Here is a 24,391-nt window from a genome sequence, read left to right as displayed (position 1 = left end):
GACCATATGGGATGCTGTAGATCAAACCCAGGTCTGCTACATGCAATGCAAGCACCTTACCCACTGTATTATCTCTCTGGTCCCCTCAGGTCCATTTTTGACCCTTCTACTAACCTACCCCCCACTTCTGAATCCTCCCTACAGTATTTCTCTTCTGTCAGAGACCCTAGTTGATTCATGCTACTATCAGTCACTGAGGGAGTTCCATTTACCCATTGAAACTCAGGTGACCTTGGCTAAGTCCCTTTCTCAAGCCATTTCCATGTACCTGAGAGAAGGAAGCTGAAAGCTGCTGGCCTGGGACAGGCCTAGCTTTGAGGACAGGACACTAGGGCAGGTACCTGTGAAAAGGAGGGCTCAGTGCCAAGGCTGAGATGGGCAAGGACTTCCGTGCCTGGAGTCTGAGTGTCTGGTTCTTGGTGCAAAAGGAGGGAGTCAGAGTGGAGGGAGCAAGCATCAAGGCCCCAAAATGGGGCAAAGGTGGGGGCTGGGGCAGGGCCCGAGTTGGCAGGAAGTCAGCAAGGTCACAAGAGCAAGGCCGGGATTCAGGTGTCCCTGGAGAGGACACTGACCTCTGGACTACCTGTCTCTACCTTCCCCTCAGGTGTGCCAATGCCCCTCCCTTCAACCAGGGCCAGCCAGGCTGGCTGATGGGAGGGAGGGGATAGGCAGCTTCGTCTTGGTGCCAGTTGGGACCTGGGCCAGGCTAAGAGACAGACTTCTTCACTCTCCCCTGACTGTTCCAACCCCAGCAGCCAACTGGAAGGGTTCCTCCAGGCCAGGCCCCCTTGCCCTGGCCACCTCTAGGTTGCCAAGTGGGTGCCTACGCCTTTAAATTCTCAGCAGGTTGACTCGGCTGATGACATCACTGGTTCCCGGGAGTGGAGGAGCTGGAGCTGGAGCCTGAGGGAGCCCGGGCTGCTGCTTCTGCTGCCAGCCGGGTTGCAGACATGGAGGGCCAGAGTGGCTGCGGCAGCAGGAAGCCAAGGTCCCCAACAGGCCTGGGCTCCTTGCCTATACCCCATGGAGTTTCCCAAACTGAGGCCACCCCCAAGGTAAGACCCCCCTAAAATTGAGCTCCCCCATTCCTGATTCCTGGTCACACACTCACTGCAGACACCCCAGAGCTCCAGGCTAAGGGGCAGTACTATCCTCTGCCCACCAAGCAGCGGATGGGTGAACAGGGCATGTAGGAAAGCTAAGGGCATGCAGGAAGCAAGGGGATTGGCAACAGGACACCCAGAAAGAGATGGAGTTAGCCAGCTCCAGGAGCAACCTCCCCCCTGCAGCCTTGGACTCTGTGTCAGGGGACCCAGCTGTGCTCCACCTTTGCTGTGTGACCTTGGGCAAGTTGCTTTTCCTCTCTGAGCCACTGCAAAATGGGGAGCTTGTCCCTGAAGACTGAAACTGTGACATCTGGGATGTCTAAGTTGTTAGTACTGGAGGTGGTGTGGTGGTTGCGGGGTGTACAGACTGAGACACTTGGAGCCAAGGAGGATGTCTAAAATGCAGTCTCTAGAAACTGAGTTTAGGGACAGCAGTGGAAGCTGTGTTTCGGGTTCTCTGAACCGAGAAGGACATGGGAAGCGGCTAGAACTACTGTGTTGGTGGAGTCAGGGATGGGGCCACCCAAAGGCCAATAAGACCTTCTTTTGCCCTCCTTGGCAAAGGACACTTTATCCTGTCCTCTGGAGACAAGGGACATCAGAGACAGAGGATGGATGCGGAAAAAGGAGGAGGTCTCTGTGCTCTTCACTCTACCTCTTGGAGAAAGGGGGGAATTCCCACTTGCTTGTCTGTCCTCACAGGTGAAGGCAGGGGGCAGGGGGGCACAAATTGACACCTTGTAATATGGCACCAGGATGGGCTGAGCTCGAAGTCTTAGAATCATACTTGGGGATGGTGGCCATGTGCCACAGGGCTCACAGGGCTCAGCAAACAGGCCTGGAGACCAAGACTTCTCAGAAAATGGTATTTCCTTGTTTACAGCCAGGGAAACTGAGGCTTTGGACAGTGAGAGGCTTCCCAAAGGTTCCACAGATCTGGGCTTAGACTTGACTCTGGGTATCAGCACCCTCTCATGCTTTTCTGTGGTGCTGGAGAGGGGTTGGGGGAAAGGCAAAAGTTTGGGGTCTTGGGCATTTAGGGTATCTACCTTGCTGGGTAGGGCTCACGGGTCAAGAATGAAGATTAAGTTTCCTGGACATTGTGAAAGAAGGGAGGAGACATTTAACAGGTGGGGTGCTCTACTAATGGGTGGGATGTTCTGTTTTCTGGACACCTCAGTGTCCAGAGTCAGCTGATCTGGGGTGCCAGGTCACTTGTTCTTGGCCACAGGAGCAGTGGGACTGTAGGAGGGCTGCCCCCAGGAGCTGGCAGTAGCTTTCTGGGTGCTAGCCAAAAAGACAAGGGGAACCCTGGAGAGCCCAGTCTCACCATCTGCCTGCGTTGAGTCTAGGCTCTTAAGTCTTCCCATCTATAAAAGATGGGACAGATTTAGAGTTGGAGCCCTCTGTCCCCCAAGAGAGAAAAAGCTAACCTGCAAGAGAATGGGTTGAGGTGAGAAAGTAGAAAGATGCCCCTTGAAAGTGGCACCTTCCACTCAGATGGAAGGGTTTGGTAGGATTGGAGCTGGAAATGGGGGGTTAATTTCCCCCCCACACCCCCCCAGGCTAGGACTACTCTCAGTCTTGGTTTGTCTTCTCCAAGGTGGACTCAACCTTTCCGCTCCTCCCAGCAAAGGAGATGGCAGCTTCAGTGCCCTTGGAACCTCGGTTGGCTCTGGCTCCCGTGGGGCCACGAGCCTCTCTGCCCCCTTCTCCGGAGGGGCCCAGGCTGCCTCTGGCATCTCCCCAGCCCATTCTGGTGCCACTGTCAATCCCTGGAGGGCAGAAAACTATTCCTGCCCCCCGAAGCTCTAGCCTGGCTCCGACATCAGTGGGCCATCTGGTGATGTCTGCCTCAGCTGGGCCAAAACCCCCAGCAGTGAACCCCAGCTCGGTCCTGACTCCAACCTCACTGGGGCAACTGGTGATGTCGGCTTCAGCTGGTCCGAGGTCCCCCCCAGGCACCCTGGGTCCTGGGCTGGCTGCAACATCCAGAAGCCCAAAACAAGTGCCACCTACCACCGTGGGACCCAAGCCAGCACGGTCGGCTTCTGGTCTGAGCCTGGCCTTGACTTCTGAGGAGCACCCCCCACAGCGCCCCTCCAGCTCATCTTCACTATCCTGTCCAGTTCTGTCACCTTCTCAAGAGCAGGCTCTGGCTGGGGCATCCATGGCGTCAGTCCCTATCTCTGGGGGGCATAAATCAGCAAAACAGAGGGAAGCCCTCAGGCCCCTCCTTCCTTCAGAGAGTCATCTCCAGCCTCCAGAACAAGCCTCAGGTCCTGTGGGTTCCCCACCCTTGATCCAAAGCCCCCCAGTCCCACGACTCTCCCCTTCCTTCAGAGCCCGGCCTGAGGTTCCCCGCAGCAGCCCTGAGGAGTCTGGCCTCCCCCGACCACCCCAGACCCTGCCCCTGGATGGAGGACAGGGTCCTCTAGATCCTGGTACCCGCTCCCCTGGACTTCTGTCCCCCACCTTCCGGCCAGGTGCCTCTACATCCCAGACTGTGCCCCCACCTCTGCCTAAGCCTCCTCGGTCTCCGAGCCGCTCCCCCAGCCGCTCCCCCAACCGCCCTCCCTGTGTCCCCTTGAGCCCTGAGGCAACACCCAGACCTGGAACCCAGGCTGCAAGTCCTGGCATTCATCTGAGCCCCAGCCTTCAGCCTCGAGAAATACCAGCGCCTGTCACCAGCTCTCCTTCTACAACTACAGTCACTTCCTCCTCTTCCTCCACTTCCTCCTCCTCCTGGTCAGCCCAACCTACCTGCAAAAATGACCCCGGCTTCTGGTGAGGCACCCCTCCTGCCCTCTTCCAAAAGATGGTCGGGGCTAGAGCCCAGGGGAGGAGGCATTTTTCTGGGGCAGGCCCCATGGTCACCTCCCAGAGAAAGAGTCCTTGGGGACCTTTGGGAGATGACGTCCCTCCTGAGGGACTTGCCGGCCCTGCCTCCACGGATCTCTGCAGGGAAAATCAGTCGGGAGGAGGGAGACAAGCACAAGACAAGCACCCTTTAAGGGGTGGGAGCGGTGGCGCAAGCGGTAGGGCATCTGCCTTGCACTTGCTAACCTAGGATGGACCTCGGTTCGATCCCTGGAATCCCATATGGTTCCCTAAGCCAGGAGCGATTTCTGAGTGCATAGCCAGGAGTAACCCCTGAGCATCACCAGGTGTGGTCCAAAAGAAGGGTCCTTGGAAGTTGGCTGCCCACCCTGCCTTATTTACTTCCCCAGTAAAAGAGAACCCTGTGGTGGGAGGGGGGCTCAAGATGAAAGAGGGAACCCCAAGAACCCCCTCCGTTCCCCCTCTCACCAGGATCACCGTGGTCACGTGGAATGTGGGCACTGCCATGCCCCCAGACGATGTCACCTCCCTCCTGCACCTGGGCTGCCACAGCGATGACACCGAGGGGGCAGACATGATCGCCATCGGGTGAGCCATTCCCAGCATCTTCTTGCTCTCCCCTCCCCACTCCCTCCTGGGAGCAGACGTGAAGTCTGGGGGGCCCCCCTCCAACCCAGAGGCCGCCTCCCCTGCCCGCTCCCCCAGATTGCAAGAAGTGAATTCCATGATCAACAAGCGACTCAAGGACGCGCTCTTCACGGACCAGTGGAGCGAGCTCTTTATGGACGCGCTGGCACCCTTCAACTTCGTCCTGGTAACGCTCCCCTCAGTGCCCGGCCTGAAGCTGACCCCTCCCCGGGTCTGGGCCCTTGGCTTTGGGGGGGAGCCCCTGGTCTCAGCTGCAGCGGAGAGTGTCGAATGGAAGGCTAGGAGTGCAGAGTCTGAGTCTCCTCTCTCGCCTCCCTCCCGCCCAGGTGAGCACAGTGCGAATGCAGGGCGTCATCCTGCTGCTGTTTGCCAAATACTACCACCTGCCCTTCCTGCGGGATGTGCAGACGGACTGCACGCGCACCGGCCTGGGGGGCTACTGGGTGAGCACGGGGCAACCTGGCCAGATGGAATGGGAAAGTAGCCCCCAAAGGGGACAGAATGTAGCTGAGTCCCGGGAGAGATTTGCATGCACCCCAATGCATGCAAACATCCCTGCCCCCGTCTCCTAGACCCTGCCCCTCTCTTCCTCCTATCCCGCCCCTGACCCCCCTGCATCTGGCCTCTCAAGGGCAATAAAGGTGGAGTGAGTGTGCGACTGGCAGCCTTCGGGCACATGCTCTGCTTCCTGAACTGCCACCTGCCGGCCCACATGGACAAAGCGGAGCAACGCAAGGACAATTTCCAGACCATCCTCAGCCTTCAGCAGTTCCCAGGACCCGGGGCTCACGGCATCCTAGATCATGAGTACGAGTGACTTGAAATTGGGCGGCCCCGACGTGGGTTCCCAGCCACCCACCCTCCTTCCACCCCCAGCTAGCGACTAGCTAGTGGCAAGGGATGATGCCTGCTTTAGGCAGGTCTTCTGGGGACAGGCGGAGGCTGCTGAGGCGGTGGGTGTCCAAACTCCATTTAGAGCACGAATGCCGCTTAGGTTGCTGGGGGTGAGGGTGGGGTACTACTGGGCAGGGCCTGGCTGAGTTGGGACCTGACTTTCCTCTTTCCCCAGGCCCTGCTACCCTATGGTTGGCCGGGTCAAAGGTGCTGCCCCTCCCTACTCCCCATGCAACAGGCCAGTGGGGCAGGCAGGGTTGGGCACTTCTATCCCAGTGACCCCCCCACCCCCTCTGACAACCCCACCCCACCCGCTTTCATCAGTCTCGTGTTCTGGTTCGGGGACCTGAATTTCCGCATTGAGAGCTATGATCTGCACTTCGTCAAGCTTGCCATCGACAACAATCAACTCCAACAGCTCTGGGAGAAGGACCAGGTGTGGACTCCGAGCCCACACGCCCCCCTCTCCCACCACACGATGTACCCCAAGGCACGCCTGTACCCTAGATCTTGGCCCTTGCCCTGAGTTTCCCTGCCCAAGCTCTCGTCCAATTCTGCCCTTCTGGACCCTCACAGCTCAACATGGCCAAGACTACCTGGCCCATACTGAAGGGCTTCCAGGAGGGGCCCCTCAACTTTGCACCCACCTTCAAGTTTGACGTGGGTACTAACAAATATGACACCAGGTGAGCAGACTTCCAGGATGAAGTGGACTGTGCATGTGGGCTGGGATCCTCTGGGGAAGGGAGACGGGGACCAGGGGTAGGAGGCAAGACTTGGGACTTTGCCTTGACCCCCAGCTCCTGATACTCTGGCTACCCCTGCCCACCGCAGTGCCAAGAAACGCAAGCCAGCCTGGACAGACCGTATCCTGTGGAAAGTCAAGACGCCAAGTGGGGGTCCCAGTCCCTCAGGCCGGGAGAGCCACCGGCTCCTCGTGACCCAGCACAGCTACCGAAGCCACATGGAATACACAGTCAGCGACCACAAACCTGTGGTGGCCCAGTTTGTCCTAAGGGTGAGATCTAGTCCCTCCGTCCTGTCCTAAACATCCCTAATCCCAGCCCAGTGTTCCACAGCTCACCAGTAACTCCTCTTGCCTGCCCTCAGCTCCAGGCATTTGTTGTAATGGGATAATCATGCTCAGATAAAAAGATTAGATTCAGAGACATTCATGACTCAAAGTCTTACAACTGGTAACAGGATGTAAGATTTGAACCTGGGGCCGGAGCGGTTAGCGCAAGCTGTTTTTTTTTTTTTTTCTTTTTTTCTTTTTTTTTTTGGGCCACACCCGGCGGTGCTCAGGGGTTACTCCTGGCTGTCTGCTCAGAAATAGCTCCTGGCAGGCACGGGGGACCATATGGGACACCAGGATTCGAACCAACCACCTTTGGTCCTGGATGGGCTGCTTGCAAGGCAAACACCGCTGTGCTATCTCTCCGGGCCCAGCGCAAGCTGTTAAGGCCTCTGCCTTGTGCATGCTAGCCTAGGAAGGGCCGCGGTTCGATCCCCCTGGTGTCCCATATGGTCCCCCAAGCCAGGAGTGATTTCTGAGCACATAGCCAGGAGTAACCTCTGAACATTACCGAATGTGGCCGAAAAACGAGAACAAAAACAAAAGATTTTAATCTGGCATGGTATGGTTCTCATTTTCAAAGTCCATGCCTTTCCCACTCATTTCTAACTTTCTTCTTATGAGAAATTTTAGGGTAAGTTATTAAAATTCACGTAAGAGGGGCTGGAGAGATAGTACAGCAGGTAGGTAATTGCCTTACACACAACCAATCTGGATTCAATCCCCAGCATCCCATATGGTCCCCTAAACACTGCCAGGAGTAATTCCTGAGTGTGGAGCTTGGAGTAAGCTGTGAGCAATACTGGGTCTGGCCCCAAAAACCAAAAATATTTTTAAAATTTACATATAGAGTAAGAACAGCACACTCAATGTTTACTCAGACTTCATAGAACATTCATTGTTTATGTCCATTCACTTTATACTTGCCATAGGGTGTGCCTGTAACTATGAGGTAGTGGGGAGGAGAGATATAAAAAATACAAAGCGGGGCTGGAGAGATAGCATGGAGGTAGTGCATTTACCTTGCATGTAGAAGGATGGTGGTTCAAATCCTGGCATCCCATATGGTCCCCCGAGCCTGCCAGGAGCGATTTCTGAGCGTAGAGCCAGGAGTAAACCCTGAGCACTGCCGGTGTGACCCCAAAACAAACAAACAAACAAACAATTACAAAGCTAGGGGCCAGAGCAATAGCACAGTGGTAGGGCATTTGCCTTGCAATTGGCCAACCCTGAATGGACCCCAGTTTGATTCCCAGTATCCCATATGCCCCACTCCAGCCTGCCAGGAGTGACTTCTTTTTTTTGTTTGTTTGTTTGTTTGTTTTTGGGTCACACCCAGCAGCACTCAGGGGTTACTCCTGGTTCTATGCTCAGAAATCGCCTCTGGTAGGCATGGGGGACCATATGGGATGCCAGGATTTGAACCATGCCTTCCGAATGAAAGGCAAACGCCTTACCTCCTTGCTATCTCTCCGGCCCCCAGGAGCGACTTTTGAGCACAGAGCCAGGAGTAACCCCTGAGCACTGCCAGGTGTGGCCCAAAACACAACAACAACAACACCTAGAGACAGGAAAAAATTAATGGACTAATTAATGCACATGTGTTTTTTGTTTTTTGTTTTTTGGGTTTTGGGCCACACCTGGCATTGCTCAGGGGTTACTCCTGGCTGTCTACTCAGAAATAGCTCCTAGCAGGCACAGGGGGCCATATGGGACACCGGGATTTGAACCAACCACCTTTGGTCCTGGATTGGCTGCTTGCAAGGCAAACACCGCTGTGCTATCTCTCCAGGCCCTAATGCACATGTTTTACATGTGGGAAATCTAGGTCAGATCCTGGCACTAAATAATCCCCTGAGCTTTGCCAGGAGTGATCCTGAGCAGGGCCTCAAAAGAAACTCTGAGTATCACCCAGTGACCCCAAACCTAGAGTATCACAACTGGCCCACTGGTCCAACTCTGTTTATCTTTTTTCTCCTCCTCCTCCTTCATCCTCTTCTTCTAGAAGTCTCACTAAGGAGGCTTGTACTCTGTCATGGAGCCACATCCCATCCCATACAGAAAAGCTGAGGCCTGTGAGGGGTTAGACATATGAGCCCAGTCGTACACAGGCTAGGTCAAAGAATGGGGTAGATCCCATCTTTGCAACCCTGAAACCCAACTCTGGATTCTCTCTTTCTCTTAATCTGATAAGAGAGAATCCTGCTGGCTGCAGAATGCTTTCCCTGGGAACTTAGTTATGTGATCAGTCATGATGGGTCAGTGTTCCGAGTCCTCAGCTGGGAGTCGTAAATTAATCTGCTTAACCTGGTCCTTTGGGCCCTTTGGTAAAAGTCTTAGGTGTACATTCTAACCTTCAGTCAGGAACCTTCCCTAGAAAAACATCCCTTTTGGGTACCCTGCTTTAACCATTCCTCCTTGTTTTGCTTTTGGGTCACACCCAGCAGTGCTCAGGGCTCTTTCCTGGCTCCAGGCTCAGGGATCACTCCTGGCAGGGCATGGGGACCATGTGGTGCTGGTGATCAAACCCAGGTTAGCTCTGTGTGCAAGGCAAGTGCCCTTCTCACTGTACTATCTGTTCTACCCCAAGTCTCTTCTCTCTTATGTAGTGATGGGAGAGGTGTGTGTGGGGAAACCTACTATATGCCAGATCTGCTGGAGGGCACTTTACACGTGCCATCCCTTTGAGCATTTGAGTAGGCTCTGAGCTGTTCAAATTCTCCTCCTACTGGCTAGGAAAAAATGAGGTCCAGCAAACTTAAGTCTCTTACCCAAGGCTACACAGCCATAAATGGACTCAGTGTGGGGTGATGGCGTCCCCTGCCAAATCTTAAGGGGCATGTCCCAGAGTCTAGCAGAAAGACCTACTGTTAGAAGCCCAGGACCAGGGGCCCGGAGAGATAGCACAGCGGCATTTGCCTTGCAAGCAACCGATCCAGGACCAAAGGTGGTTGGTTCGAATCCCGGTGTCCCATATGGTCCCCCGTGCCTGCCAGGAGCTATTTCTGAGCAGACAGCCAGGAGTAACCCCTGAGCAATGCCGGGTGTGACCCAAAAACCAAAAACCAAAAAAAAAAAAAAAAAAAAAAAAAAGAAGCCCAGGACCAGAGAGAATATTCAGTATCGCCTGAAGCAGTTTGGCTCAGCCTTAACAGAGAGGGAAACCTGAAACCAGATAAACAGGGAAAGAAAGTCCTAGGCTGCCACCACCTGAGTCTACGGGGAAGGCCTGGCCATCTGCCACTTCAGCAATTGTACCAACCCAGTGACCACCATTATAGCATGGATTGACCCTGGCATGATGATACTAAGCATCATAATTTGTCTTTGTGGACTTAGGAGTCCTTTGTGTAGATGGGGATATTGGGTCTTGGGATGGTTCCGGCTTACTGGAGGTTCCACAAGTGAGTGACATGTGCTTAGGAATGAACTGAAGCCTCCCAACTCCTATCCAGGACTCTTCTTACTGCACAGGGATGTCCAGCTTCCTCCAGAATATCCTGTGTCTCCTTCTTGAGCAGGTAGACAAGTCATCATAGACAACCTACTGTCTACTGGGAAGCTTCATCAATAGGAGCTCCTTGAATCTGCAGAAGCCCTTCCAGAGTTAAACAAGAGCATTCAACTTGGAGATGTTCTTTTTTTTTTTTTTTTGGTTTTTGGGCCACACCCAGTGGTGCTCAGGGGTTACTCCTGGCTGTCTGCTCAGAAATAGCTCCTGACAGGCACGGGGGACCATATGGGACACTGGGATTCGAACCAACCACCTTTGGTCCTGGATCGGCTGCTTGCAAGGCAAACGCCGCTGTGCTATCTCTCCGGGCCCTTGGAGATGTTCTTAAGGGTTTAAGGCATTGGCCTTGTCCCAAGTCTGGTTTGAGCCTCATCAGAAGTGATTCCTAAATCCAAAGCCAGGAGCAAGCTCTGAACAATGCCGAGTGTGGCCCTCAAACAAAACAAATCATACAAATTTAGAGATGAGATCCCTGGATTTAGAAAGGTCAGGGCATTCACACCAGGTTACACAGTTGACCTTAGTCCTGCTAGGGTCTCCCTATTAGTTTCATGCTGTGTTCTCACTCCCTTCCTAAGGAGGCTGTGGACAGAAAGCCTGGGGGAAGGGGCACCCAGGCATCCATCCTTGACCATCTCTGCCTCGGTTTCTCTGTGCAGTGGCTTCAAAGGCATTCAAAGATCTCACCCAAAATGTGCTGACCTTGCCCCTAGGGTCCTGGGTCAAGAGATGCTGAAACATGTCCCCTGTTGGTGTCCCCCTGTCCCTGCAGTTTGCCTTCAGGGATGATGTGCCATTGGTGCGGCTGGAGGTGGCAGACGAGTGGGTGCGACCCGAGCAGGCTGTGGTGAGGTACCGCATAGAAACTGTGTTCGCCCGGAGCTCCTGGGACTGGATCGGCTTGTACCGGGTGAGAGGGGCAGGATGGGGTGGTGGTGGTGTCACTGGCTTCTCTAGGGATCTATCCTGCCAGGGGTCACACACCTCATTTCTCTCACCCCAGGTGGGTTTCCGCCACTGCAAGGACTATGTGGCTTATGTCTGGGCCAAACACGAAGATGTGGATGGGAGCGTCTACCAGGTACTGACGGAAAGGGGAGTAGGGAAGTTGTATGCTCTCTGGCCCTTAGACGCAGGTCTCAGCTTGGGGGTGTGCTGAGCTTCCCTGCCTCTCCAGTCTCAATCTGGGCTGTTTTCTTGGGCCCATCAGGTGACATTCAGTGAGGAGTCTTTACCCAAAGGCCATGGAGACTTCATCCTGGGCTACTACAGCCACACTCTCAGCATGCTCATTGGTGTCACCGAGCCCTTCCAGGTGAGTGTTGGCCTGGGACAGGGGGGATGAAATACTGTTCAAATGCCATAGCCCGTTGGTGCTCAGCTCTGTGATCTGACATCTTGGGTCCCAAAGGAATAGGAGAAATAGTACAGGGGTTAAGGTGCTTGCCTTGCATAAGGCCCAACTTGATTCCCTATATAAAAGTTTCTTTGAGCACTGACAGGAGTGACCATTGAGTTTAGAGCAGAAGAAAACTCTGAGCAGAAATTTCTAGGTGTGGCTCCAAAATAAACAAACAAACAAACAAACAAACAAAAAGCCCAAGAGATCATAAAGCTGGGCCCCCAAGTGACTGACCTTCCTCTGCCCCAGATCTCGCTACCTACCTCCGAGGTGGCCAGCAGCAGCTCAGCCAGCTCGGGGGCCAGCTCGGAGGAGGAGGACGACAGCACCCTGGAGCTGTTGGCGCCCAAGTCCCGAAGTCCCAGCCCTGGCAAGTCCAAGAGGCACCGGAGCCGCAGCCCGGGTCTGGCCCGCTTCCCCAGCCTTGCACTGCGGCCCTCTTCCCGAGAACGCCGTGGGGCCAGCCGCAGCCCCTCGCCCCAGAGCCGCCGCCTGCCTCGGGTGGCCCCCAGCAGAAGCAACGAAGGCAGCAGCCAGGGCAGCTGTGAAGAGGGGTCCTCCGGGCTCCCGGGGCCCTGGGCCTTCCAGCCGTCTGTGCCTCGAAACCTGCACCTGCTGCCTGCCTTGCGCCTCGAGACGGTGGATCCTGGTGGTGGAAGCACCTGGGAAGCAGATCCGAAACTGCCAGCCCCTAGCAGCCAGTCTCCCAGCCCGCAGGGCCCGCAAGGGCTGGAGGAAGGGGGCCTGGGGCCCTGAGGGTGGCTGGGCAGGTGGACCCAGGTGGCCCCCATCTGCCCCATCTTCTGCAATCCCACCTGCCTCCCTTCTGCTGTTGCTCCAGCTTTATATGCACCTGCCACTCTGTCCTGGTCAAGAGTGGCCAACAGGGGTTCCCCACCACACACTTGGTCGTGGCATTCTGCTGTGAAAATCAGTAGAGCCTTGTCTGGGCCCCCATCTGGGGTGGGGGCGAGGACAGTCCTGAAGGTCATCGATTAGGAATTAAATTCTCTCACCTCACTCCAATTCCAGGAGGGCGGTGGAGGGCCTCAGAGGCAGAAAGATGTCAGGAGCGACAATTAGCAGGCCCCAGCTGTATACATTCCATGTGCTATCTCCTTTAATTTGCACCACCACCCAGAGTGGTGGTGTTGAGGGCAGTGCAATCCTTAGACACATTTCACAGGCAAACAAACTGAGGCCCCTCAAAAATCAAGACCCATTGGCACAATTTGGTTGTGAGTTGGAGGAAGACCACGATTCCAAAGGGATGAGTGTTGTGCATATACTGGTTCTCAGAGCCCTCCTAGGAAGAAGGTTCTGTTTACTCTCTCTTGGTCAGAGGAGGCCTTGAAGGCTCAGATTAGCAGAGGGAGGGCCCTTGTTCAAGGGACTGGGGGAAGTTTGGATTTAGGTTTCAGGCAGAAAAACGTGAGCCCTGGTCAGGGCAGGGCAGGAAGGGCGCAGTGACTGTTAAGAGAAGGGGTGCCAGGGAGGAGGCGAGTTAGTGAGTCCCTCTAGTGTTCTGATTCCAGATTCAGACACACATTCTGGGACAACCTTCACCCCCACCCCCTACCTGCTGGCTCAGGCCTCAGCAGGCAGGCGCCACAGCTCCCTGAGCAAACGTGTCCATTTTGCAATAAAGACATATGTGTCCCTCCTACTGTATTCTGGGCTGTTACAGTAACTTCGACCGGCACCCTTTCCAGCCCCCCTTACCCATCTGGACATCTGTTTCCCTGACAAGGTCCAGGCCCAGAGCATCAGAACGCGCCTCCGGCAAACTTCATCAGTACACAGAATAGAGGGCATCGCCCCAAGATTGTCCAGCAGAGCAGAAGATACGAGTGGGCCAGCATTTGGGGCATAGCTCCTCCCACCCCCCAGTCCAAGTTCCCAGCTATCCCTCAGAAGATGTATCACACTGCAGCTTCCCACGAGCACAAGCTGGGCCTGTAGGGACTCTCTTTTTTATTTATTTATTTATTTATTTATTTATTTATTTATTTATTTATTTATTTATTTATTTATATTTTTGGTTTTGGGGTCACACTGGCAGTGCTTAGGGGTTACTCCTGGCTCTATGCTCAGAAATCATCCCTAGCAGGCACGGGGACCATATGGGATGCCGGGATTCGAACCACCACCCTTCCACATGCAAGGCAAATGCCCTACTTCCATGCTATCTCTCTGGCCCTGTAGAGACTCTCTAGGCCAGGGCATAAGTCTAGTATTGGCTTCCGGAAAGCTGGAACTGAGGTCACTGATTCCAGGATTTCTGCTGCCTGGGTGGTATCCAGGCAGTCTTACTCAGCTCTAAGCAGCACCCATAAAACGATTGAGTGTCCCCAGGGTGCTCTGAAGACTCTGTTCTCCCCTCATCTGTGCCCGGATCCTGCAGCTGAACTTGATAGAACCAAAGTCTCTGCAAGTGCAGGGCTGACACTTTCTCTAGAACAACTGTGGTGAGAGGACTGTGGGGTGGTTGGTCATAATTGTTAAGATTCCACTCTTTTCTACAAACTGGGGCAACTGAGGTTCCCGGGGAAAGGACTGGAGCCAGGCAGAGGTAGATTAAACCTAAAAGGCGGCACATTGAAACAGTTGTCGCCAGAGACCTGTGTTCTGCCATTACCTACATGCCAAAAATCTGGCCATAAATTAGGTCATTCAAAGGCTTTGCATGAGGGAGGCCCAGTTCAACCCCCAGCACAGCCAGGTTTCCCAAGCACTACTCATTGTGGTTCAAGAAAGATACAATCTTGGGCCTGCCTGGGCCTCAGTTTCCTCCTCTGTGAAAGAGGCCAGGCAATTAAGGGCTGCCTTGAGAATATTGGAAGCCAAGTGAGATCATAGATGTAGGAGGAAAGCAGGTGATTGATTTGGTTGTGTCTGGCAGGCCTTGGGTTATATGTATCACCCTTCAGGCTCCTTAGCTTCTCTTGATATTTAACAAAGAAGGAAATGGAGGTGCGAAAAGTGACTTAGTCACACAGGGAAAAAACGACAGTCAAGATGCAGCCATTCAGGGGCCGGAGTAATAGCACAGTGGTAGGGATTTGCCTCGCACACAGCTGACCCAGGATGGACCCAGGTTCGATCCCCAGCATCCCATCTGGTCCCCTGAGCCTGCCAGGAGCAATTTGTGAGCCCAGAGCCAGGAATAACCCCTGAGTGCTGCTGGATGTGTCCCCCTCAAAAAAAAAAAAAAAGATAGTACAGTGGGTGGGGTTCTTGTCTTGCACATGGCCAGTTTGGGTTCAAGCCCTGGCATCCCATATTGTCCCCCAAGCCTGCCAAGGGTACAAATTCTGAGTGCAGAGGCAGGGTGACCCCTGATCATCAAGGGTGTGGCCCCAAAATAAACAAAAAGGAAGCAGCCAGAGAGATAGTACTGGGTGTAAGGTTACTTACTTGCCTTTCACGGAGCCAACCCTTGTCCCATCCCTGAAACTACAATGTCCCCAAGAGCACTGCCAAGAGTGAGCCCTGATCACAGAGGCCTTGCTCACCTGTTCCCCCACCCTCTTCATCCAGGTAGCACAAAACAGGCATTGACACCCCTGCCTCAGCTCTGCCATCGCTTACCCATTGCCTTTTGTACAATCAAATGCAAGAGTCAGTTTGAAGCAGTTGGTGCCCAGCGCCTCCCGGAGCACATGTGGCCTGGTGGGCAAACTTCAGAGTCTTAGGGATTGTGCCAGCCTGCGCGCAGAGGTGAGTTCAGGCTGTGCTGGGCCCTTCCCAACCAGGGCCCCTTTCTTGAGGGGTGCTGGTGGCCTGACCAGCGTATGCAATCTCAGTGGAAGAGTGGCTCCAGGGCCCTGTTGAGCAACTGGAACTTGGTCTCCTGGGGCATGATCTGGGCTTTATACAAGTCCAGGTGATGAAAGCTGTGGCAGGCCTGGTGGTGGGTGCTTGTAGGTAGGGAGGGTGATGAGAAGAGGCCTTCTCCTTGTCCTCTGCCCTTTGGGTGGGTCACTGGGCACCTATACTTCCCAAACACCCTCTCCCTGGGCCCTTGCTCTCTGTGACCTGGAAGAACCACACCTCTTTAACATCACAAACACACACACACACACACACACCATTGCTACCAGGTACACACACACACACACACACACACACACACACACACACACACACACACATTGCTACCACGTGTGCTCCCAGGTGCCCAGAGAACTGAGAAGGGTCAGGAAAGGATCCCTGGTGTCCCAGACTGCTAAACTGAGGCCTGGGAAGAAGAGGAGGGCAAAGGGTACTCCAGGCCTAGGGATCACTCTTGCAAAAGCCTGGAGGCAGAGAGGCAGGTACTTCTGAGGGCCCCCCAACTTGGAGAATCCAGAGCATCAGCACCTGTACACGTGGGGAAAGTCTGCAGGACCAGCCCCAGGGTACAGAGGGACACCACTTGAGGTGTGAGCCACAATGGGGATACCCAGAACAGGGTCACATTTGGGGTTAACAAACACCTTGGTATGCCCTTCCTCATTTCCCCCACTACTGTGTGATGTGCAATGAATTGGAAGGATTGCAGAGCAGGACAGGAAGTCAGCAGGGCACTTCCCCCATGCAGAGACAGGATCCCAGATCAAGAACCCCTCCAGATGGGGTTGTGAGTGCACCTTGAGGTTTGAAGTCAGCCTGTGGCCCTTAGGGATCTGCACAAATGACCTCTGGCAGGGCAAGGGGTACTAGCAGGTCCTGGCGGGCTATGGCATATGATCTTTCATGGTGCTTGGAGTCTTTCTGCTCTGGCAACTGCTTCTGGGGTGTCTTAGTGAGGCTGGACTCCAGGACCTCGGGGCCTCATCAGGCCCCAGGGAACTCCAGGATGTGTTGTAGGGGGTCCTGGGCTGGAGACGGGCAAGGGGGGTGAAGTCATATGCTTGACACCTGGAAGTGACAGTTGTGGCAATTGGGAGCCTGGAAATTCCCCCCAGAAATCCCTATGGTTGATCTCCAGGTTGGCCAAGTCTGTGAGTCCATCCCTTATCCTCTGGTTTGTGTGGGGCACCCAAGGAAGGTCTGAATCCTGAACCCCACCTTGAATAGAGGTCATGGGGGTGAGACACACACCCTGGGGTTCTCTCCTGGGCTTTGTGTACAAAGTGGCTAGTACATACCCACCTCATCATTACCATGCCATGCAGGCCTGCTGCTCCTGCAGCACGAAGAAGGCGGCCATGCCCACGATGTCAATGACTGAGTTCCCCAGGCACTGCTGGAACCTGCACCAGAGGGCACTTGGACCCTAAGATGCCTTCCTTCCCCACCCAGCCACTAGCAGTCAAGTGGTTTGGGAAACAAGAAGGCAGTCCCTTTCCCTCTCAGGCCTCTGCTTTCCCACCTGTACACTGGGGTCCCACCAGCCCATCCTTTTAGGATTTTCTGCAACCTCAGTCTCTGCACCCAGGAACTGAGTCAACCATGTTCTGCCCCATCCTCTCAGCCAGCCTGGCATCACAGTCACAGTGGGAGATGGTGTGGAAGCAGTAGTTTCGGAAGCCATAGTTGGACTGGAAGGGAGACATGGTCTGTGGGCAGTGGTCGTGTTTCCAGCAGCAAAGATTTGGGCTCTGAAAGACCCCTACAGAAAGCAGAGAGTCGGGAGCACAGCTCAGTAGGGTCCTGGGCACTACACAGCATTTATGCTATGGGGTGTTAGGGGGATGCTCCCAGTTGCCAAGCCTGAAGACATCATCCAGAGTACTTTTTAGAATTCTTAGACTCCATCCTTCCACTCTTCCTACACTCCTTCCTTCCTTCCTTCCTTCCTTCCTTCCTTCCTTCCTTCCTTCCTTCCTTCCTTCCTTCCTTCCTTCCTTCCTTCCTTCCTTCCTTCCTTCCTTCCTTCCTTCCTTCCTTCCTTCCTTCCTTCCTTCCTTCCTTCCTTCCTTCCTTCCTTCCTTCCTTCTTCACCCTGACACTTCTCAGGACTCACTCCTAACCCTGCTGTATTCAGGGATCATCCTGGGAGTGCTCAAGACACATAACCATTTGTGCAAGGCCAGCGCCCTCCTCTTTGTCCTGTGTCCCCACTTGAGGGATGCCTGAGAGCAGAGTCAGGAGCGACCCCTGTACACCCCATGGTCTGACCCCCCCAAAGAGAAGGACCCAGAGGTGCAGCCTAAGGCAGCAGGTGGACCCCATGAAGGAAGACCAAAGTGGGGGTGCTGGGGAAAAGAGTGATGGGGTAGGGGCTCTCTTAGGCTTTGAAGACCCCAGGATGGTGCAGAGAAGCTGTTCCCGACTGGGGGGCACTGGGCCCCACTTCCCCCCTGCAGCAGGCCTAAAGGGGACCACCCACCCCCCCAGCTAATGAGCCCCAAGTGTTGCTTGCTGTTTTTAGCTCTGGCTCTAGTGCTCTGGCTGCCACCCACTGGGCTAACATGGAAATGCGCCGCATGTTGCAGGCTGCAGGCTCTGAGGGCCAGAGTTCAAATTCCTCTCTCCTCTAGCCCAGGCCTCTCCTCAGCTGTGCACAGCTGGGCTTCTGAGCTGGTTTATTTTCTTTTTTCAGAGTGGAGCTGTTGGGGGTCCAGCACCACTGGGTGGGGTGCACCACTACCAGGGACACCAGGGGCTCTGGATGGGTGAGAACATGGAATCCACCCAATGGGGCATCGTGTTGGGGTCCACTAAGGAAACTAAGGGCCAGGGCTCAGAGGGGATTCAAAGTTTGTGCCCCTCTTTAATTTAGGGGTGACTAGAAAAAGCTGGGGAGCAAAGATGACTATTACTTGGGATTCCCCTGCACAGCCTCAATTCATTTCCTAGAAGCCTTTTACTGAATTCCAAAGAATCCCAATAATCTGTCATTTATTTTTTTGAAGGACCCTCTCCCAGCAATGCTCAGGGGCTACTCCTGGCTCAGAAATCACTGCTGGAGGGGCTCAGGGAACCATATGGGATGCCAGGGATCAACCACATGCAAGGTAAACACCCTCTTCACTGTACTATCACTCCAGCCCTCCCTAAAAGTGCATTTCAAAAATAACATATTTTGGGGGGGGGGAGGCAGAGCTATAGCACAGCAGTAGGGCATTTGCTTTGCATGCTGCCGATTTGGGATGGTCCCAGGTTCGATTCTTGGTATTCCATATGATTCCTCTGGAGTGATTTCTGAGCACAGAGCCAGGAGGAAGCCCTGAACACTGCTGGATGTGACCCTAAAACAAAAACTAACTAACTAACTAACTAACTAATAAAAGAACATATTTGGGGGAGCGAAAATACAGCGGAGAAAGCACTTGCTTTGCACTCAGCCAAACTGGGTTCAATCCCCGGCATCCCATATAGGATGAATTCCTCCGAGCACCAGGAGTGACCCTTGAGCAGAGCTAGAAATCAGCCCTGTGGAGCCGGAGAGATAGCACAGCAGTAGGGGCATTTGCCTTGCACGCAGTCAACCTGGATAGACCCAGGTTCGATCCATCATCTCATGGTTCTCTGATCCTGCCAGGAGCAATTTCTGAGTGCAGAGCCAGGAGTAACCTCTGAGCACTGCTGGGTATGAACCAAAAAGAAAAGAAAAAAAAAAAATCAGCCCTGAGTACCACTGAGTGTGGGCCAGATTTAAAATCAATGAATAACTAACTAGACTGAAGAAACCAATTATGTCCAGAGAGCAAGATAGAGAAAGGTGGGAGGAGACAGCTCGAGGATGAGGAAGAATTTTTTTCATCTCTTCAGGCCCCTAATTAATACTGGGGGTTTAATTATAACTTTGGCTTGGCTCCAGCCACTCCGAGGTCTCCCTGCCTTTCATCTCCCCTGGGGAGCCCCTCTGGGCCCAATCCCTCGGGCCTCCCACGTGGAAAGTGAGTCAGGGAGGGTTCCCCTGATCCTTGGTCCTCATCTAATCAGGGGGATCCCGAGGAGCCACCGACCTAACAGGGAGGATCTGGGACCAGCCCAGACGCCCTCATTCCTGGGTCCCCATCCTGGCATTTTATCTTAGGAGGTTTGTTGCTTGTTCCTAAAAACCTTTCCCATGTGGCCCTACTCAGAATCTATTGCTCCCCAGCATTTTGAGACCCTGAGCACTTGTATTTTTGAGCCTCAGAACTATCAAAAGGTTATTTCTTGGGGCTGGAGCGATAGCACAGAGGGGGAGGGCCTTGGTTTTGCATGCAGCTGACCTGGGTTCAATCCCAGGCATTGTCCCATAGGGTCCCCCAAGCCAGCAGGAGGGATCCTTGAGTGCAGAAGCAAAAGTCAGCCCTGAACATTGCCAGGTATGACCCCAAAACCAAAACCAAAACCAAAAGAACCCCAGAATTCAAGGTCTGTGAATGCAGATGTATTTCTTGGTTGGTTGGTTTCTGGGCTATATACCCAGCTACACTCAAGAATCACTCCTGATGGGGCTCAGGGAACCATATGGGAGTGACTTGAAACAGCCACATGCAAACATCCTACCCATTGTGCTATCGCACTCCCCCCAAATAAATAAAAGTAGGTTCTTTGTGGTAGTTGATTTTGGAGGGCACAGCACACTCAATGGTGCTCAGGGCTTCCTCCTGGCTCTGCACTCAGGAACTAATCCCAGCAGTGTTCAGGGAACCCTATGAGATGTGGGGATCAAACCCAGGTCAACCTTGTGCAAGGCAAGTGCCCTCCCTTCTGTGCTCTCACTCTGGCACTGTGGTGGTTAACTCTGATTGGTTTCTAATATTCAGGCTTGAGGTGATCACCTGGCATCTCTCATCACCCTCCCACAGGCCTTACCTCTGGGCGAATATTCAGACCCCGGTTTCATCTTGAGGAGCAGAGGAAGCAATAGAGAAACTTGACCTTCAGGATCAACCCCACCCTGGGACTGGAGCAATTGCACAGATTGGGGAGGGTGCCCGCCTTGTCCAAGTGACTGATTGGGGTTCGATCCCCAACATCCCATGCACTGCAATTCCTGAGTGCAGGGCCAGGAGTAACCCCTGAGCATCTAAGTATAGCCCCAAAACAAAACAACAGCCCCTCCCCAATTCTGCAGCATTTCTGAGGCTACCTACTGAATTTACCCCCAGCCAACTATCAGAAATGGAAGTCAGTTTTTTAGTTTGGAGGCCACACCTGGTGGTGCTCAGGGGTTACTCCTGGCTTTGTGTTCAGAAATCCCTCCTGACAGGCTCAGGGGGCCGTATGGGATGCTGGGGACAGAACCCGGGTTGGCTGCATGCAAGGCAAACGCCCTCCCCACACTGCTATTGCTCTGGTCCAGAACCAAAGTTTATGTTTATTTATGTCCTTTGTTGTCCCAATAAGCAAATAGAAAAGGGATGCAAGTTGTCCAGGAGAGATCCACACAGAGCTCCCCTCTGGCTCCAGTATTCTTGGGCTGGTCCCCTTCTGGCAGCCACAATCTCCACTAACTCCTGGGAAGTAACCCTGTGTCCCCCTTTATCTGCCCAAATCGCACTGGCTCTGCTGAACAGTCAATGATTACTCCTGATTTTTCTCCATTTATCACAGAGACAGGCATCCTGAATGCCTGGAATTTCAATCCTGAACAGGGGTGGCCGCTGCACCTAGACACGGTGGTGAGGGTGGCCGGGCGCAGGGAGTCTGGGTTTGGTCCTTCCAGCCCTCTGTCAATGGCATCTTATTAAAATGCCCAGGATGGTAAGTGAATGCCAGCCTGAACCTGGTAGGGCAGCAGCAGAATTTTGAGCTAAGATGAATTTGCAAATGTTATAAGGATAAATGTGGGGTGTGTTAATATTTTAAGAGACACCCCCCTCAGGGCCGGAGAGATAGCATGGAGGTAAGGTGTTTGCTTGCATGCAGAAGGTCGGTGGTTCGAATCCTGGCATCCCATATGGACCCCCAAGCCTGCCAGGAGCGATTCCTGAGTGTAGAGCCAGGAGGAACCCCTGAGCGCTGCCGGGTGTGACCCAAATTAAAAAAAAAAAAAAAAAAAAAAGGACCCGGAGAGATAGCACAGCGGTGTTTGCCTTGCAAGCAACCGATCCAGGACCTAAGGTGGTTGGTTCGAATCCCGGTGTCCCTTATGGTCCCCCGTGCCTGCCAGGAGCTATTTCTGAGCAGACAGCCAGGAGTAACCCCTGAGCACCGCCGGGTGTGGCCCAAAAACCAAAAAAAAAAAAAAAAAAAAAAAAAAAAGAGACACCTCTCCAGTCCATGCAAACCCTGTATAGCTGGTATTTCTCCTGCCTGAGCTCCCCACCCCCCAGAAAGGGGCCAAGGGTCTGCAGAATGCCATGAAGCATCAGAGAAAAAGGGGGGCGAATGGGGCCGGAGAGATAGCACAGCAGTAGGGCATTTGCCTTGCATGTAGCCAACCCCGGAGGGACCCCCGTTTGATTCTCAGCATCCCACATGGTCACCCAGCCTGTTAGGGGTGATTTCTGAGTGCAGCCTGTTGGGGTGATTTCTGAGTGCAGAGCCAGGAATAACCCCTGAGCACTGCTGGGTATGGTCCAAAAACCAATCAATCATTAAATAAAGTTAAAAAAAATAAATAAAAGAGGGGTGGTGGGTTCTTCTTAGGGGACTCGGGCACCTGGCAGGTGCTCTACAGAGGGTGATTGATTAGGTGTTTGGTTTTAATTTTGGGGACCCTCTGGGTGTTGGGGATTGAACTAGGTCAGCAGAAGTGCTGCCTCTCCTGTGTCCTCTAGCCCTGAAAGCTTGTAAGTGCAGGGAAGGACCTTCCCCAGGGATTTTGCTGTGAGAGCCATAGCAATGAGGAGGAGGGGAAAAAGTAAGGGGATAGGAGCACTCCCAGATTTCTCTGGGTCCCTCATTCCGGAGCTGAACCCTGTGCAGTAGTAGGCCCGGGGTCCACCAAATCTCGTCGAAACTCTGCAGCCCAGACTTGCTCTAGGTGGGGCAGGTGGGCCTGAGCGCACCCAGGGGTGGGGAGGTGGGGCACCCAGAAGAGGAGGAGTTGGGGGACCAGAATCTCTGAGCAAGGAAATGGCATGTGGGAGGGGGAGGCTGGTGCTCAAAGTTCCGGCGCACACACCCAGCAGTGCTCAGGGTGGACTCCTGGCTCTGTGCTCAGAGAACCCTATGGGGTGTCAGGGGTGAAACCCACTGTCCGTCCCATCTCTCAGGCCCCAAACAGGGCCCACCTTGAGCACTCCAAGCTGGACACTATCCCCACCCCCCAACAGTGCGGTACTGGGACTTCAGGCCAGGTTCTTGTCTCAGTTTCCCCATCCAGAAATGGAATTGCTTCCCCAGATCCGCGCCGATCTGTCTCAGGAACTAGAAACACAGGAGCAGAGTAGCAAGGGAGACAGATGGGATGCGGGGAACAGAAGGGACCAGAAGGCAGGCAGGGGCAGGCCGAGGAGACAGGGGAAGCAGAGGTAGCAGCGCGGCTCTGCACCCCATCAGTCCTCCTGGCCTGTGCCCGCAAAGCGCCAACATCATGATGAAAGACAAGTAGCTGTCGGATCTTAAGGAATGGGGCAATTCGCATGTGATTTGCATAGTGCTTGTGAACTGTCAAGGTCTAGAAATACTTCTATCTAGTCAAGGAACAAAGTAATCTTCCATCTCCCTCCATCAGGAGACACCCCCCAGTATGGACTATAAGTTTAGAGGCCTGTGACATTGCACACCCCATTGTAAAATGAATTCAACTGAATATAAAACAGTCCCTCTATCTTCCTAGTTTCCACCCTGAAGGTAGGTTTTGAGGTTTCTTTTTTATTTTTTTATTTTTATTTTTTGGTTTTTGGGTCACACCCGGCAGTGCTCAGGGGTTCCTCCTGGCTCTACGCTCAGAAATCGCTCCTGGCAAGCTCGAGGGACCATATGAGATGCTGGGATTCAAACCACCATTCGAACCACCATCCTTCTGCATGCAAGGCAAACACTTTACCTCCATGCTATCTCTCTGGCCCCTCTTTGTCATTTCTAGAGGTCACATCTGCCTGTGCTCCTGGTTCCTTGGATTCTGGGGTTCACAGGATACCCCCTTTTTCTTATTTTTGTTTTAGAATGTACGAAGATAGTGCTCCGAGCTTACTCTTGGTTTTACCCTTGCTGGTTCCCCAAGTTCTCATCCCCAAGTGCACCTAACTTGAAGGCCCCATAAATACTTCCTGGCGTCCTTTCTGGAAGGTTCCCTAGGGTTATTATCACCCTGTTTCCATGCTAGCCAGGACAGAGGGGACCCACCCGGCTCCACTTCCCAGACCCCTACAGATTCATTCCAGAGACTCCACACAAAGGGCTATAGAAAGAACATTTAGTGGAAGAACAAATGGGGGTGTGATACTGAAGAGGGTGCTGAGGTCATCCATTAACCCCCCAAAGGTCATTTGAAATTTGGGTGTGATGGGCCCATTGCAGTGGCCGCCCAGACTGTTCACAGTAGTCTCCAAAGGGACAAGGGTGGAGAGAGGAGGAGGGAATCCAAGAACACTTCCTGGAGGAGGCAGCATCTGAGTCAGAGTCAAGTAGGAAGGATGCTTGCTTCGGGCAGGGTCCTGGTGTGGCTGGGGCAAAGGAGTAGTTGAGAATGTACAAAGTAGGGCCTTGGCACAGGGCTGACCTGGGTTCGATCCGTGGCATCCTATAAAATTTCAGGAGTGATTTTTCGAGTGCAGAGCCAGGAGGGACTCCTGAGCATTGCAGGGTGTGGCCCCCAAGTCAATCATCAAAGAGAAAGAACAAAGCCCTCCCCTATCTCCAGGACACCCTGTCTTCTTCCCTCTGTGTCTATCTCTTCGGGCCAGGTGGAATTTCTGCAGGTGGCCGAGACTCAGAGCTGAGCTAGTGGGATTCTAGCAGCAGCTTCTCCTTCACATCAGGACCTGGGGTTCCAGCAGGCCTATCTGAGGCAGTGGGCATTGGGCATCAGCTAGTGAGGGCATTGCTTCGGGGGTGTACGGGGATCCCCAAACCTGGCACAGCAGGACAGAAAA

At 53.7% G+C, this 24,391-nt stretch overlaps 1 protein-coding gene across 1 annotated transcript; it reads left to right on the top strand.

The window, feature by feature from the left end:
• The first annotated feature begins 902 nt into the window (after positions 1-902).
• INPP5J (inositol polyphosphate-5-phosphatase J) lies at positions 903-13,151 on the top strand. The gene is made up of 13 exons (XM_049788770.1): positions 903-1,055; positions 2,710-3,893; positions 4,419-4,535; positions 4,653-4,761; positions 4,922-5,038; positions 5,227-5,402; positions 5,814-5,925; positions 6,066-6,175; positions 6,324-6,507; positions 10,851-10,988; positions 11,082-11,159; positions 11,289-11,393; positions 11,730-13,151. The coding sequence occupies exons 1-13, from the start codon at positions 951-953 to the stop codon at positions 12,234-12,236; spliced, it is 3,042 nt and encodes a 1,013-aa protein (XP_049644727.1). The 5' UTR covers positions 903-950; the 3' UTR covers positions 12,237-13,151.
• Positions 13,152-24,391: the final 11,240 nt, after the last annotated feature.

The sequence above is a fragment of the Suncus etruscus genome, chromosome 15 (genome assembly GCF_024139225.1).
Source record: "Suncus etruscus isolate mSunEtr1 chromosome 15, mSunEtr1.pri.cur, whole genome shotgun sequence".
Taxonomy (NCBI): domain Eukaryota; kingdom Metazoa; phylum Chordata; class Mammalia; order Eulipotyphla; family Soricidae; genus Suncus; species Suncus etruscus.
This window is presented reverse-complemented; position numbering and strand designations above follow the sequence as displayed.